Raw genomic sequence first — 17441 nt, forward strand, 5'->3', positions numbered from 1 at the left:
TTAGAGCTGGGCACTAATAAAGTTTACATTTTGCAACGATGCAAGCAACAAAGTCATTAAGATTTGCTACAGTATGTAGTATTTATCACCATATGTAAGTATACTGTGTGCAGATGCTAAAGGAAAAGCCAGAACATCAAGGCTGAAAAACAGTTTTTACCCAACACCCATCTGCTGCCTCTCCCCCATCACTACAGACATACTGTAGATTACACGCTGATTCTGAGAGGTGTCAAATCCTCAATCTTGTCTACACTCAAACACACACACATAATGCAAATAACATCAGACACTACAGACTACCTCTGCATACTTTGTGTGCATTTTTCATTGCACACACACATACTTTTTCAATTGCAACAGCAGGTCTTCTTCGTTTACATTGCACACTGTGCACGTTATACATGCAATAATTTTGTTTCTTGCATTTTTCGCACTATTAGTAATCTTGCAATTTTAGTAATCTTTGTAATTGCAAATTTGTAATCTACATATTGTGTCTTTTATTTTTATGCCATAGGCTGCTGAGAGGATTCACAGAGTAAGAATTTCATTGTATGGTGTAACAGACTGTTTCCTCTATAGTAAACTATTGAATCTTGAATCTTGTATGAGGGTAAATTAAATTTGGATATGTATCCGACTATATATAAAGAGCTGGGCGATAATATAGCTACATTTTGTGAGGATGCAAGCAATTAAGTCATTAATATTTGCTATATGATATATATCACCATATGTAAGTATACTGTATGCATGCAGGGTAAAGTTGGATATATATCCAATTGTATAAAGAGCTGGGCGATAATACAGTTACATTTAGTGATTGAATAAAAAAATAAAGCAGTTGAGATTTACTATATATTAACAATCACCTTATGTTAGTGGACTTTATGTAGGCAAATAAAGTTTGACATACAGTAATACATATCCAACTTTATACAGAGAGCTATATTATTGCACAGCTCTCTATATAAAGTTTGATGATATAACAATCACACAGCTGAGATTTGCTATATAGTATATATGGCTTTATGTGAATATACTATATGTATGCAGTTAAAGTAAGATGTGTACTCTGGATATTTGTGAGATCATGTGAGATGCACACACACCTCTCCCGAGGTCCATCTCAGTGCAGCGTTGCTCTGGGTTGTTGCGGATCCGGCACTTGTATATGGCTCCAGGGGACTGAACTGAACTGCTGAATGATGAGTTTGCTCTAGGAGCCCCGACCACAATCCTACAGACATCAGGAGAAACATGCTGTCACTGTACATCACAACACTACCTGGGACAAAAGCCAATTGATACAGTTTTTATCATTACAAAATGGAAAACAAAACTATTCTTTGTAGGTCTGTGTTTTGTCTGAGTGTCATGGATGAATACTAGGGATGCCTAATAAGTGAATTAGCCCTGGAGGTGGTTCTGCCTTGTCATACTGTCATGGTTTGGCTCTACAATTCGGTGATGCAAGAACTACATCATCAGCAAAGGCAATGATTTGGGCGCTGGCCAGTGTTTCCTTTAAACTTCAGGACAGCCCTTAGAGGAAAGTCTTAACATCTGTACACTCATAAGAGATTTTTTTAAAAGTTGCATGTCTGAGAAATATAATGTCATCAAACCAAACCTTGTCCAAATGCAGAAGGATCTTTTCCCCAGAATTAGCTCCATATTCTTATTCATTTTTGCTTAGTGGCCTTTAATCAACCTGGTTTGATTAAACAGTTTCAAAATACATTCAACTTGGTTTGATATTTGATCATCTAACCGCAATAATACACATTTTAATTAAATTTAGTCTAAATTATTTTTTTGAGCCACTGCGACATCTAACACAAAGATAAATCAAAATAAACAAGACAATTCACACAGAAAAGGTAAATAATGAATGTTTCTCCTAAAGCTAAACCGATGTTAGCGTTCAGAATTAGCATTCGCCTGAGGTAACCATAGCGACGGAAGTGAGTACTGTCGTTATTTATAATTTCATTACAGATTTATTAAATATAAAACTACTTAAACGCGTTTAAGATACTTTACATGTGATGTACTGTGCTAGCGGAATCAACGTGATGACATTTCTCGATTTTTCAACAGATGGCTTGTTTTTTTTTTTGTTTTTTTTTTTAAGTAGTTTACATTTAGACCAGTTTTAATTATTCATATTTATCATTAAGAAGATTTCAGTGACCACAAAAGTTAAATTACAAGTTAGTCAGAGCGATTATTTTCACCTGATGCTCGAGAAACGTTCCGCTTATCTGAGGAGGTAACCTTGGCAACCGAAGACCGCCTCGAGCGCTTTCCATTGCGGCTAAACTTAGGCGAAGTACGGATTCATTATCGATAAAACTTTAGTTTTAGTTTTTATAAAGTCTTGAGACAGTTGACCTTTGGCTTAATGTACCAGGGCCCCCAAAAGACAATTTGGGCTTCGCGAGGCACACCTCCAGAGAGAAGACGCCTTTAAAATCTATTTTTCAGCATTAAAACGCGCATAACTGAGTGTATAAATGTTAATTCTGTCTCTGATCATGTACTCACCAGCGTGTGTTATCATGGACGTGCTCCAAGACCGAATATCCGAAAAACGTCGCATCTGGTCCTCGGAAGACCACGGGATGTTGTAAGTCAATGTTGAAGGAATAAGCCAAAGAAACCAAACACAAATACACAAAAACATCCAAATTGCGTCTTTTCCGCGTAGAAAGATCCGTCATTCTGTTGTGCATCCTCAGTAAATCTGATGAGAACTTTATAAAAGCTATTAAATCTGTCTATAGAGTCCCAAAAATAATGGAAAAACTACATTTATATAACTACACCACGTCCTTTTCTTAAAGTTGGGAATTAAACGCATGCAAACACAGAGTTTGAGCTTGTGAATCGGAGGTTTGGCTCTTCTCTTCTGCTGAGTCTCTGGAGTTTCTCTTGGCATTAAAGCGCCGCGCTCGCGCTGACGCGTGTGTTGTTGCGCGCGAGCATCACGTTTCACATTAGATCAGCGCCGCGTGCACTGGCGACACCTACCGACAGCGCTCAGTACTGCACGACTTACTGCATACTGTAGCATAGGTTTGATTAAAAGTCCTTGTTTTTTTATGATTGGTGATAATATAATATATTTTAAATTTGCTTTAGAGCATATCTAAAAACTGACAATTTTTTTTTTGGAGATATATATTCTGTTATGTATTAATCTTAATATTTATGTGTATTCATCCATAAAAATATATTAAATATATAAAAAAACACACACGTTGGTATTGGTGGTTTACGGGGACTCCATATGCATAATGATTTTTATACTGTACAAACTGGTGATAATTCAGTAGCACAAAAATCTTTGCACACTTGTACATTATTTGTCCAACAGTGTCTATATTATAGTGAGAATTAGATTGATGCTTAACCAGACTACTGCAACATACAGCAGTGTTACAAGAGCTTTTGCATGCAGAGAGAAGAAGATTTCAATGTAGTGTAAATAAAACTTTATTAGTTGTCTTAAAATGTATTAACTGCCTCAAAGTGCCCTATGACAGAGATTTATAGCCTCTTTTTTTCCAACAATGATTATTTACAATATGAAGCGTGGATCTAATTAGTCAGTTTCCCCGAAAATACAGTATTAAGTTACAAAAACAAACATAGTAAACAGTCAGCATACTATGAGCCTGTGTCTTTATATCATACATGTGCTGTGCAGATAGTTAAAGGGTCATTTCATCTTACCATTAAACAGAGAAAAACAGGAATACAAATGAAATAATTCAGGAAAAATAGAGAGAATCAACCAAACTGAAACTTACAGACAAACTTATTGCACAAGTCTTCAAATCATACAAATATGCAGCTTTTAAAAAATAACCGTCTACCCTAAAAAAAAAAAATGAAAGAGAGAAAGCAAGAAAAATCCATGTAATAAATTATTTCTGGCAAGCTACAATTTTAAGAATATTCTTTCAATTTCTTAATCTTACCAAGTTCCCTTGTACCAGTAACCGTACGTGTACACACACACACACACACACACACACACACACACACACACAGAAGTAGAGCAGGCTCTTTCATGTCAGTAGCATCTCTCAGCAGCAGCAGGAGAATCTGTCGTTCGCTCAGGCACGGTTCTGGTTCCACCTTACCGGAGCCAAGGCTGTAAAACACACAGATGGGGAACAGAAGCTCAGTTACTGCAGGCACATGCATTAAAATCACCAGCAGCTGCATTTCACACGACGTCATCAGAACAAATATCTGACAACTCGTTGGCTACATAGACATTTCTTTAAGAAAATGTTCCGATGCTTGGATGTTGTAGGAGGTTGCCAGGGTGTTGCTATATTGTTGCTAAGGAGATTAAGATACACATATTTAAAAAAATAAAAATAATTCAAATAGCAAGTAGAAAATCATGTTTCAAGGCTGTGATGTACAGTACCGCTTGAAAGAAATTAATGCTTTTATTCAGCAAGGATGCACTAAACTGGTCAAAAATGGCAGTAAATGTTACAAAATATTTAAATTTTGAGCTTTTGAACTTTCTATTCATTAAATAGAAGTAGTAGCAGTACTGTTTTCAACACTAACAACAATCAGAAATGTTTCTTGAGCAGCAAATCAGCATATTCTCATGATTTCTGAAGGATCATGTGACACTGAAGACTGGAGTAATGATGCTGAAAATACAGATTTGCATCACAGAAATTACATTTAAAATAGAAAACAGTTATTTTAATTGGTGATAATATTTCAGAATAGTTTTTACAGTATTTTTGATCAAATAAATGCAGTTTTGGTGAGCAGAAGAGACTTTCAAAACCATTTAAAAAAATCTAAACAGTAGTGTAAACTAAAGGCTATTGGCTATCAAAATAGTTACAGAAGTGGGATTTCCTGAGCAAGCGATTTCACAAGAAGCAAGTAAACAACTGGAGAAATTGAAATAAATGTCAGGAATTGAGTTTCCTGATCTAATGATACTATATTAATTTAATGGAGCATTGGAAAGGAAACAGTGACCACACTGCAGAAACCTGATAACGAACCATAAAATATTCGATAAGAAGCACATATGTGCTTGATTTAGCATCTGATCGGCTCCCTCTCTGCACATGAACTGCAGGCTGAGCATCAGTGCTTACATCTGCGACGCCTGTTTGAGTCAGTGTGTTAACATGGAGAGTTACGGACAGTCTTTGAAGGCTGCTTCTGCACCCTAAAGAAACGCTCACCATCACACGGGAATCTTCACGCTCCAGAACCTTCTGCGCCTGGTCCGGAGGAAACTTCAGCATCGATGTTATGACTTTGGCCATTGTCTGAAGAAAAAAGATGCAAGAGGAAAAAAATGAGATGAAGCTGAAATTCAGCATTAAATGTTACAGTATTTTATTTAAGAGCAAGAAATTAAAACTTAAAGGTATAGTTCACCCAAAAAAGAAAATTCTCTCATCATTTATTCACCCTTAATTTGTAGGAAGATATTTTGAAGAATGTGTGTAACCAAACTGTAGGTGGTCCTCGCTGACTTCCATTGTATGGAAAAAATACTATGGAAGTCAATGGGGACCAGAGACTGTAAATGATGACAGAATTTTTATTTTTAGGTGAACTGTCCCTTTAAAATGATTACATTTGTTCATCAGTCATGTTCCCCATTTTCACCTATCATCAGGTCTTTATTTAACTAAACAGGTCTCATATCATAGGTTGGTGTTGTTAACGGTTTAACAGGAAAACAACATGAAGGAGTGAAGCATACATGCATGTGCACACATGGATATTTATATACTAATATAGTAGCTATTATTTTGTATACATTTTATTAATAAGTTAATTATAATAAATTAATGTTATTTTATTTTTGTTTATTTAGGCGTTTAACTGTATGAGCTTTTATCATTTTTCTTAGTTGTTTTTATAGAGAGAGAGCATATAAATATTTATTTAGTCATTTAGCAGACGCTTTTATCCAAAGCGACTTACAAATGAGGACATAAGAAGCAATCAAAACCAACAAAAGAGCAACAACGTACAAGTGCTATTACAAGTCTTGGTTAGCCTAACGCAGTACAAATAATTATTATTATTATAAAAAACATATTTTTTAAATAAAAAGACACAAAATAAAATTAGAATAGAAAGTGCTAGAGTTAGAGGGTCAAATATGTACATATGAATATGTATATAAATAATACTGTATGCATACACACATTTTAGTATTTTATATACTATTATAGTATTTAATATTTGTAATATTTTATTTTATATATTTTTATCATTTTTATATTTAAGTGTTAAGTTTAATGTAAGTTTCATTAATTTGGTTGTGTTTTGTCTTTTTTTATTTTTATTATTATTTTGTTTATATACACACACAAAATCTAATTAGCATAAATTTTTATTTCCATTAAGAGTTTTAGTAATTTTAATACATAAACTTATTTTATTTCAGTTAGAATATTTCAGTTCTTTTTTGTTTAATTCTGCTTTATTTCAATTAATACATTTTTTTTTTAATAGTCTTAGTTTTAGTTAACAACAACGTTGCCGCCCATCTTTAGTAGATCTGCTGCTCTGCACTGTTCTGTGAGCAATTACATCTCGCAAAGACAAAACGCTCATTTATCTGCAGCCTGCTGGGTAATCAGCCCTAGACAGATCTGCCAGCGCCCGTACCCAGTGCTAATCAGCTCAGAACCAGCTCACCCGAGCAACTCTCTTAAATGGCAGGCTCTACTGGGTCATGTGATGAGACCGAGCCACCGGGCCGCCCGCCGGACATCCTCTCTGACAGGGAGGCCTGTTGTGACGTCATAAGAACCTGACTGTTTATTAGCAGCGAGGGGGAATCCCGCTGGCTTCAGGGCAGCGACAACCGGGCCGTTAATTAGTCCTGGCTAAACGGACACGATTCGCTCATTAGGGTCTTGCTAAACGGTCACAAAATAACGCTGGTGGGAGTTTTCATGGGAATGAATCATTTTACAGCCTTCCATCCGGACTCCCCGTCTCACTTATTTACTGCATCCTTCCTCTAACAAACGGCATTATTATGTGCTGGAAAACTGTGCATTGTGGGAAAGATAATATGAAAGTTTTACAACATGGAAACACATAATTATTATTTTAAACATAGTTGTTTATCCGTAAATGGGTCTTTCCCACATATGCAGTAGCTGCATTTTCTTGTGCCCATAATCTTAATATGTTGGCTAAAGATGGTTTAAAAATAATGCTGGAATTTGTCACTCTCAAATCAACGTTATTTTAATGTTATTTATCTACTACTTATTGTTTATTTAGTATCTACATAGCATTTATTAATATTTTAAATTAGCTTTTATGTTTATATTTTCAGGTTTTGTTTTAAATTTGTATTATTTGTATAGAAATTTATACGCTTTTAAATGTATTAAAAACATTTTTTTTTCATTTAATTTCTGTTTTAGTAATTTCAGCACTTTTAGTTGCCAAAGCAGCATTTCTAATTTTCATCTAATATTTCATTTTGATTTAAATAAACATGATTTTCAAAAGTTTTAGCTATCAATAACATGTAAGCATACTCGATTTTAAACGTTTTAATAAATTAAATTAAAATAAATATAAATTAATAACGTTTCTAAGTGCCTAAGCTTGACCAGACTATATTTCTAGATTTTTTATTATACCTTTTTTTCTCTCAATAAAAAGAAGGGTAATTTAAACAATTCTGTTCAAATACTGCATAACATTAATGACCCAAAAACAGTCCCTTCCTGAATGACATCATCGTAAAGTGTAATAATAACCCCTAAAATGTACCTTTGTCTCTCTTCCCATCATGTACTCAAACAGGACCTTCCTGAGGTACTCAAATTCGGTCGGCTCGCTGAAGGGGTCTGCGCTGTTGTGTGACAAATCTGTAGAAACACACAAACAGCAGATTCATCATAATCATTTTCAGAGTATCTGAGAGCACTAGAGTTTGGTTTTAGAGGAAACGGTTGCTGTTTTTAAAGCACAGCCTGTACAAAAACCTGGCTGTTCCCTCATTCACTCCAGTTCTGCTGAACAAAATTAAAACCAGAGCAGCCAGATGACGAACTTATAAATCCTCCAAACACTCAACACCATCCATCGTCTTCTAAGAGTAGAACCAAGAGAGTCGGAGAGGATGAAAATAACAGAAAATCAAATGATCAGATACGAAAATATGTGCATTGCTACAAATGCAACTAGACTTTTAGATTGAATATGTTTATGCTGGTGCACACTGGTGCACATAGTGGAAAAAGTTTTTTAGATTATTAAAATATTCTTCACACAAGGAAAAAAAGTGGTTCTATGATCGGTTGACTGAAAGGAACCAAAAATGGTTCTTCTGTGGCACTGTTGTGAAACCCCCCTTTTTTAAGAGTGCAGAAGAAATTATGAGTGAGTTTAATACCTCCGTTTGGGGGTTGTTTCAAATCTGAAGTATGAGCGATAGTAAGAGTTAATCTTTCAGAATGTGTGCTGGTGATTGAGGACAATTTTCCCTTGCTTTGACAGCAATAAGATAAGCACACACTCATACACTCAATACATTCACTAAACACACACCCTGTGACCTTTGCGTGGCAATAATCAGCCGGTAAATCAGAGCGCTAGACGCGCCTCACTTCCAGCGGCTCGCAGCAGCACTGGAACACTATAATGACAGCATTGTGGCTAAATACAAGAAGCTTTGGCTCAGTCGAGGTGGGGGCCTTTCCGTTTTCAACCCTGCTTTTAATGGATAAAGAAGTGAAAGCAGAAACGGAACAGGAGACGTTGAGACCGTGAATGAACAAAAACCAACTTGAGTTATTTAAAAAAGAAGCATGTCATAAAGCCGGCGATGGGCGGGCAGGTTTCTGCACTGTTGGATACCATGGAAAACATGATGTAAAGAGAACAACACAACATTAACCAGCCCAGCTCAACCACTACGCCTCACTCATCACACTTTAGAAAACACAACTGTTTATGTATTAATTAGGGAGAAGAACACAATTTTGTACCTCACGAAAAGTGATGTATTAGATGCACATAATAGATTACATAAATGCATAAAGTTTTATTTAAGAAATTAATACTTTTACTCAGCAAGGACGCTTTGAACTGATAAAAAATGACAATAAAGACATGTTACAATTTCTATTTCAAATAAATGCTTTTCTTTTGAACTTTCTATTAAGCAAAGAATCCTAAAAAATGTATTATGGATTGAACTAAAATGTGAAGCAGCACAGCTGTTTTTAACATGGATAATTACTGAATAAGAATGTTTCTTGAGCAGCAAAACAAGAATGATTTCTGAAGGATCATGTCACACTGAAGACTAGAGTAATGACACTGAAAATTCAGCTTTGATCACAGGTATAATTTAAAATATAAAACTGGTATTTTAAACTAATATTTTACAGTTTTACTGTATTTTGAATCAAATAAATGCAGCCTTGGTGAGCAGAAGTGGATTCTGTCAAAAACATTTAAACAATTGTACCGACCCCGAACTTTTGAACAATAGTGTACATGCTCTTGTACGCACATGTGGTAAACATCATAAGCATCACAAGCACCCCAGATGTGCAGTAAATCTTCAGTGATGTCTCATGGAAGTGATGTAAGGATTAAGCAATTAGTTTTTTAAGTGAAACTGACTTTTGCATTACAGTATCTAGCGTGCACAAACAGCATAGGAGGTAGAACCAATCAGTCAGCTGTCTTGCCTCATTAAACCTGTGAATGACTGGCCATTAGCAGAAGGAGCCGTGTGTCTCTCTGGAAAGCCCATTTAACCAGTGCTGAAGACACTGGGGTGGCTTGACGGAGAGAGCTGGAACTCAAGCTGCCGCTGAAACCCAAACAGGCCTTTGATCAGGAAGCATGGAGAAATGAGGGGCTAATAAATAACCCGACCTGTCCAACTGACCCCAGATCAGCCCAGCTGGGCCAACAGAGACGTAACACGAGCCACACCGATCGGTCTCATCTCCAGAACAATGCTGTTTGAATGATACAGAGGGACTGGTTTACGACCGCCATTAGCACATCCTTAAACTGTTGAATGGATAATGAACAAACTCCATAAATAATACAGAAATCAATGCAGAGAAAACATAAAAAAGTACCATAAATCATTTCAGTACTCTATGAAACATACAGTATATACAAAAACAGGTCGTTTTTGGGGCATTTCTGAGGCAGCTTGTCTCTAACGAGGAATTCATGGGAGGCAGTCAGAAGGTCAAAAAGACTTCATAAACTACTGTCCCTTTAATGTAGAGGCCACACAGATAAGCTGAAGAACAGAGAGGATAAACGGACGGGTTTGTTTGTGTATGAAGTTTGAGAGAGCAGCGGAAAACAGACGGGTTGTTTAGCTGCATGTCAAAGATGGAGATATCGTCAAAAGGGAATATATTCAGAAGGATATTTAATGTGGTTTATGAGCAGAGCACCTAGTGAGCCACCTAACTAGATGGCATTGTAAGGCATCATAGACACACTCCCAACAAGAAGACTGACAAATTCAGCATTGCAAGTATATTTTGTAGATTAAGCAACTGCAGAAAGCATTGCAACAATATCTGTGATAAAAAACAATCCAGGAAGTTTGATTTATCCAATAAGACTGTCACAACTGCACAATGGACACAAATTTAACCCATAATGGTGCGTTATGTATTTTGTGCTAAGTGGGGTCTCTTTTTAATCTTAGCAACTTGTTAAAGTCAAATTGTGTTGAAATTGAGAGTCGAGTCTCCCAAGGTTGCTGCCTTTTAGTGTTCAAAATTGGTCCCTTAAACGTCTCATTTCAAGCTTACAAAATCAGTAATATTTTGGAATATTATTATTAGTTTCAAGTAACTGTTTTCTATTTGAATACATTTTTAAATGTAATTTATTTCTGTGATCAAAGCTGAATTACTCCAGTCTTCAGTTTGACATCATCCTTCAGAAATCATTCTGTTGATTTTCTGCTCAAGAAACATTATCAAAGCTAAAACCAGTTGTGCTGCTTCATATTTTTGTAGATACTGTGATAAATGTTATTTTTCAATATTCCTTGATGAATAAAAAGTTCAAAAGAACAGCATTTATTTGAAATCTTTTGTAACATTATAAATGTCTTTAAAGTCACAATTGAATGCATCCTTGATGAATAAGTGTTGATTGTGCAATGCAAATTGCTTTATTTTATGCTTTACAATTTAATTTTATATTGTCTTTAAATGACTAGCGCACCTAAAAATAAAAATTTAGTCTGCATTTCACACCCAAAACCCAAATGACATTCATTCCTCCAAGTAACACAAAAGGTGTTGTTTTGATGCTGATGTTGACACTGTTCTTGTCCAAACAATGGAAGTACAAAAGACACAGCAGATCTCGGAGACGGCCGTCTGAATCTGGGGTCATTCGTGGGAACTGGGGAGAAACGCGGTCTGTGAAAACCATTAGATTCAGAGATGAGCTCTTTATTACAGCAGCAGGGAAGGGCTGTGGAGGGGCAGATTTTCTCCTCTAGCTGCCCATATGTTTAAGCTCTGCATATGTGTGTGATTGATAGCGTTAAAGCTCGGCTCTCCTGCGGTGACTGATCGCTCGGAGCTAGTGAGAATGAAGGTGAGGTTTATCTGCCAAAGGTCAGCGTGCCACATCATTCATTAACCTCTGGGAGTTACAGGAGATACTTGACAAGCATTTTACTGTCACTAGGCGACTAAAACACCTAAATTCATATTACAAACAGATTAATAAGACAGTAAATGACATCTGGATAACAGCTGGCTTTTGAAACATTGTTCTGCTTGCCCACAGCTAGACGATATAGCATTCAAAAGCCATCTTTATAGAAAATGTTTACGGTTATTTACCTCTATATGAGCTTCCCAGGTGAGTCACCACTGTGTTTTTATGGGAGCGTCTTAGTTTGTCTTCTAGTGCATGAATCTGAAAATAAAGAATACAAATATATAGTGCAAAACTGATCTTAAAGAACTTAAGTTGGTGTTTATATTTGCATAAAAGTTTTAGAAATGAAATAATAGGAAATGAGAAATGCAAATATGCATAATACATTTTACATCAATGCATTTAGCAGATCCTTTTATCCAAAGCAACTGGAGAGGATTTTCTTTTTCCTGAAAATGCTAGCTGATATTATTGCATAGAACTAAAACTGATTGACTTTGCTCACACAGGATAAAACAACAACAAATTAACAACAACATATGGCCCAGGGTGAAGCCGGGTTATAAAAATAAAGGTATGTCCAGTGTGTGTGCCTCCCCGTGTGAGTTTGCGTTCGTGTGGGGCGAGAGAAACAGCATGAGCGCTGCTGTAACTGTTTGTAAGGGTGAAATAAGAGTAAACAGATGTGCGGTGTAATGAATGTAATCTCATTTTGGTTTTACACAGCTGGAGGAGTGCAGGAGATCTGGGAATGTGACGGGTTGGTAAACGCTCCTCTCATTCTTTCTCTTTGCCTTCTACTTTGTCTTTGTGTGCTACTCAAGTTTTGTCATTTGCCAACACTTCTTAGGCCTAAAACATACTATGTGCAAGCATGCAAACGCAATCATTTCTAGCTTCTTCTACGGTCAGTTTTCTTGTTCTGGTCAACTGCTGTCATGGAAGAGCATGAGAATCCTGCTGAGCAAGTTGAAGTTAGTTAAACTGTCAACAAAGTTTATAGCGAGCTACCTTTTTAGTGGTTCAGACACCCAACAAGCTAAACTCTGTCTTTCTGTTAGCACTTCTCTTCACTTACCCTGTTGTGGTATTCCTGCTCTTTTAGCCTGGCCTCGCTCAACACGGTCGTCTTTTCTGCAAGCTGAACCTGATTGGACAAAGAGAAAAACACCAGGGGTCAAAAATATAAACAAGTGGAAAGTAAGAGCAACATCTTGAGGAACAAAACAGTTCAAAGTTTTGGGTTAGTCTCTTATTCTCATTAAGGCTGCATTTCTTTGATCAAAAATGAGGTAAAACCAGTAAAAATGTTTAAAATAAATGTATCCATTTGAAATAACTATTTGAAAATTTATTTTTGTGATGCAAAGCTAAATTTCTAGCATCATTACTCCAGTTTTCAGTGTAACGATCTTTCAGAAATCATTCTAATATGCTGATTTGACAATAAAAAAACATTTATTATTATTATCAATGTTGAAAACAGTTGTGCTGCCCAATGTTTTTATGCAAACCTTGATTTCTGGATTTTTTTGATGAATAAAAGCACAGCATTTATTTGAAATATAAATCTTCTTTAACATAAATGTCTTTACTGTCACTTTTGATCAATTTAATGCATCATTGCTGAATAAAGTATACATTGCTTACTGAAAAATCTTAATATTGTGCAGTCATTGCAACTATATGGTCTATGGGAATTAATCAGAAAAATAGAAGGAAATAAAAACCTACCTTTAACTCTTCAAGACCCTGAAATACAAAACAGAACACAACTGCATAATTTTGTAAATATTAACATACAAACATTTTTTTCTGAGTTGCGTTTGGCCACAGACTTGTGACATCAGACTGCAAAAATGCAGCATGGGCTCCAGAGGTAACCACACCGAACACACATGAGGACCACTTTATCCTGAACAAGGCTCAACTTTTTGCCTCTTTCCAAGCATGCAGTGCTCGCCTGAGAGCGGCACCACGGCGTAAATCTAACAGCTCAAGATGCTCGCTGAGGGGTTAATTGAGAACAGAGACTGTCTGTTTAAGGCCTCTTTCTCAGGAACGCATTCCAAGCCTTTTCAGGAAATTCATTCCTTTGGCCTATTCTGGATTGAGACTATTATACTGCAACTTAGAGTCTGAAAATTAAGTCTATTATGTGACTAAAGACTAAGACAGTACCTTGTAAGACTTAATATATATATATATATATATGTGTGTGTGTGTGTGTGTGTGTGTGTGAGATATCATTATATTTATCACTGGTAATACATCCACCTGATTTGACATTTCAGCATTTTGATTCTGTGATTTACATTTATTAATTAATTAACCAGAAACTTACAAATGAGGAACACTACAAAGTAATTCATGCTAAAAAAATAAATAAAGATTTCAGCTCAGAGTAAGAGCAGCAGGACAGATGTCTGACAATATGAAGATTTTGCTATCATTTACTTACCTTTTTGGGAGAACTATGGCCTTAATGGTAAATTTATTTATAAATCAAATTTAGATGGGAAACTACACTTTGTATGTTAGATTTATTGAGCATATAACTTGAGAAAACACTAATGCTGCAAGCTAATGGCAAAGATGGAGAAAAAACATCTTATGATTTATTCATTTAATTTTTAATCAAATCTATTATATTATTTAAAATACATTTTCTTTAAATATATATATATATATATATATATATATATATATATATATATATATATATATATATATATGTATGTATGTATGTATGTATATATATATATATATATATATATATATATGTATATATATATATATATATATATATATATATATATATATATATATATATATGTATATATATATATATATATATATATATATATATATATATATATTCGGTGGGCATTTTTATTGCATTATTTTGATAAGAATTAAGATAACTTATTTTAACTATGGCTGTCAGTTTTAGTCAAATTATATACATTTATTTATTTTATATTATATATTAAATTATTACCATAAATTAATTAACAGATATACTCTAACATACCATAACATATAATATATATAAACTTTAAAAAAAAGTTAAAAGAATTGGATTGCATGTTTAATTGCATTATGTTTTAAGAATTACATTTGCATAAAATTAACATTTAAAAATGACAACTCTAGGACATGGTGTGTAAACTGTGACTGCACCTGAGGGCCGCTGAGACTCCTCTGCTGTAGCTCCTCTAACTCCTTCTGCACCTCCCACACGCGGTCGCCCATCTCCACCTCACGACTCTACAGGAAGACCAAAGTCTGAGCAAATGTGCCATTTCTGTCCGAATCATTTTACAGTACTGCCATACTGTATTCATTTTCAGGTCATAAACTTGGATCTTAAAATGCACGGGTAAACAATTAGATCTATAAGACACAGAAGTAATCCTATCACAAATAGTTAGAATACTTCTCTGTTAGGATGGATTTAAGCAGCATAAGGTCTACATCATTCCTTACAGCTCTAGGGAGAGTCTGAGGTGCTAGTTGACTGAGGTAAGTGTTTCCTGATGATACACAAACTATTAGCTGAAACCTGAACTTACTGACTTTATGTGGGGGAATTTAGCAAAAGCAATAAACTCCTCACAAAATTCTTCCTGTGTCTTTCTATAAAGTTGAACATATAATACATCTGTTGGTCATTAACTCACAATTACATACAAAAGATTCACATTATTTTGCTGTACCTGAAGGACCTGTTCATAACGCTGAACCACTCTGTTTAGGTCTTCTTCCTTCTGAGCGATTGTTTTCTGAAGTTGACTGACTTCTTCTCGATGGCTAGTTAGAAGCTCAGCTTCAACATCCTGAGCTTTCTCTGTGTGGAAATAATAAACAGGAAAGTACAGTAAGAAGACATGAAGGTCACCACGAAGTTACCATCACTGAGTGTAAACCACTCATTTCCAGACTGGATGCATTACATGGCAGGATTGAAAACACATGGTAAACCAATCATGAATTTCAAATTTCATATTTCCTGAGGCCAGTAAATCAGCAAATGTGAACAACTATGAAAACACAGCTCGTTCATGTGCAAAGTGCTTTCCAAGACTTCTGTACTTTATTTTATTCAGTATTTTTAACAATATTTTTGTTTTACTCAAAGGAGTACTTCATTCCAATGTGAAAATTATGCCTTTTACGTCCACACATTGCTCCAAAAGCAATATGAATTTCTTTCTTCCATGGAACACAAAAAAATGTCAGGCAGAATGTTCACAATGCTCCTTTAATACAAAAAAATTAAAAAATAAATGTGGACCAATGCTGCCAATTTTTCTCTTTTGGATGAGCTATTCCTTTCTAATGGCTATATTCTAATGGCCTATCCATTTAAATATTTAAATGACCTAATATATACAATTGCATTGCATGGTTACTACATACGTTACTACATTATAGCATCATAGTAGTGTCCAGAAAACAAAACTCCCATGCATGAGCAATAAACTACATTTGTACTGTAGAGCCTAGGGGTGGGTGATTTTGGGCGACCAAAATCTTATAACATTTTATTTCACGACAAAGATATATATATCACGATACAGTTATTTTTGCTTTAAATAAGATCTTTATCATATCAACATTTTTGAAAACATAGAAATTTCAGAATTCTTGTCATCAGTGTCATTATCACAAAAAACTATTAAAAAAATAATAATTAAGCTAACTGATGACAAGTAAACAATCAGCAATTAAATAAGAATAAGAAACTAATTACAAGCAATAGGACAAAAAAACTACACTAGAACAAAAGCAATGCAACATACATTGTATGAAGTAATCAAAATTATAAAAACACTGCATATTTCTTACTGTGTAAATTAAATATATATTTCTTCTTATTAAAGTTACAATAGTGATTTAGTCAAGAGCAGTGAGAGATTTGCTCTCTTTTGTTGTTTGATAAACATGAATGACAGACAGAAGGAATATTAGACAGCTGTCACTTTAAGAGCTGGCCGGATCCTATAACACAAGTTTTCTTTCTCGGCTGTTTGCTTTCACTTAAGACCTAAATTACTGTGTTTACCAGGATACTTGCAAAGACAGGCATTTTGACATATACAAGTGTGTGTATTTAACCGTTCAAGGCCTATAAATTGGCAAAAATAACTCCGAACAATACTCCCACGCTCTATGATCACCATCTTCTCATACAGTGCTCAGAAACGGTCTCTCAGACAGCACATGCGTATACCGAAATGAGTTCTCTTTCGCTGCTGATTGCATTTCAATGGCTTAAAATCACTTGTTTTTAAACCGCAATGCTTAAAAAAACGTATGTAAACGATAAGTTTTCGTGACGACGTTGCACAGCAATGTAACCGTGATAGAGACGATAGTTCAAAATTTCTACTGGATGACAAATTTCTACCGGTTAATCTTGTCTACCGGTATATCGCCCACCCCAAGTAGAGCCTAAAATAGTTAGAAATACTCTTAGAAATAAGTTACATGTTCTTCTTACCAATGGTTTCCTTCACTGAACCTTCCAGTTCCTTTTCTTTCAGGGCCATCTGAGTATTAAACTCCCTCATTAACTGCTTAAGAGCCGAATTCTGTTTCATTTCCATATCTTCCATTTCAAGCCTGAAAAAATGATCAACCATATGAACCCTGATAACACTATTGTAGCATAATATATGCATCCTTATACACGAGCTGTTTCTAAAATTGTCACA

At 35.1% G+C, this 17441-nt stretch overlaps 2 protein-coding genes across 13 annotated transcripts in view; both read right to left on the bottom strand.

Annotated features, from left to right (window-relative positions):
• The window catches only part of LOC306882672 (integrin alpha-9-like), a 105538-nt gene extending 102571 nt beyond the window's left edge, over positions 1 to 2967 (bottom strand). For all 4 annotated transcript variants that reach the window (XR_013785279.1, XR_013785280.1, XR_013785281.1 and 1 more), the window contains exons 1-2: positions 2554 to 2967; positions 1116 to 1243 (exon numbers count right to left, since the gene is read on the bottom strand). Coding sequence is in view for 1 of the 4 variants with exons in the window: in XM_079437484.1 (XP_079293610.1) it covers positions 1116 to 1243; positions 2554 to 2741 (316 nt within the window). In the remaining 3 variants the exon portion in view is untranslated. The remainder of the gene's footprint in view (positions 1 to 1115; positions 1244 to 2553) is intronic.
• A 516-nt stretch (positions 2968 to 3483) lies between these two features.
• LOC306882846 (golgin subfamily A member 4-like) overlaps positions 3484 to 17441 on the bottom strand; it is a 40220-nt gene continuing 26262 nt past the window's right edge. For 8 of the 9 annotated variants that reach the window (XM_079437799.1, XM_079437797.1, XM_079437794.1 and 5 more), the window contains 9 exons: positions 17228 to 17349; positions 15441 to 15571; positions 14905 to 14991; positions 13456 to 13473; positions 12800 to 12868; positions 11904 to 11979; positions 7822 to 7919; positions 5247 to 5333; positions 3484 to 4168 (listed from right to left, as the gene is read on the bottom strand). In XM_079437799.1, the coding sequence (XP_079293925.1) occupies positions 4154 to 4168; positions 5247 to 5333; positions 7822 to 7919; positions 11904 to 11979; positions 12800 to 12868; positions 13456 to 13473; positions 14905 to 14991; positions 15441 to 15571; positions 17228 to 17349 (703 nt within the window). In that variant the 3' untranslated portion in view covers positions 3484 to 4153. The remainder of the gene's footprint in view (positions 4169 to 5246; positions 5334 to 7821; positions 7920 to 11903; positions 11980 to 12799; positions 12869 to 13455; positions 13474 to 14904; positions 14992 to 15440; positions 15572 to 17227; positions 17350 to 17441) is intronic. The other variant, XR_013785301.1, reaches the window with a different exon arrangement.

The sequence above is a fragment of the Barbus barbus genome (genome assembly GCF_936440315.1).
Source record: "Barbus barbus genome assembly, chromosome: 16".
Lineage (NCBI taxonomy): Eukaryota > Metazoa > Chordata > Actinopteri > Cypriniformes > Cyprinidae > Barbus > Barbus barbus.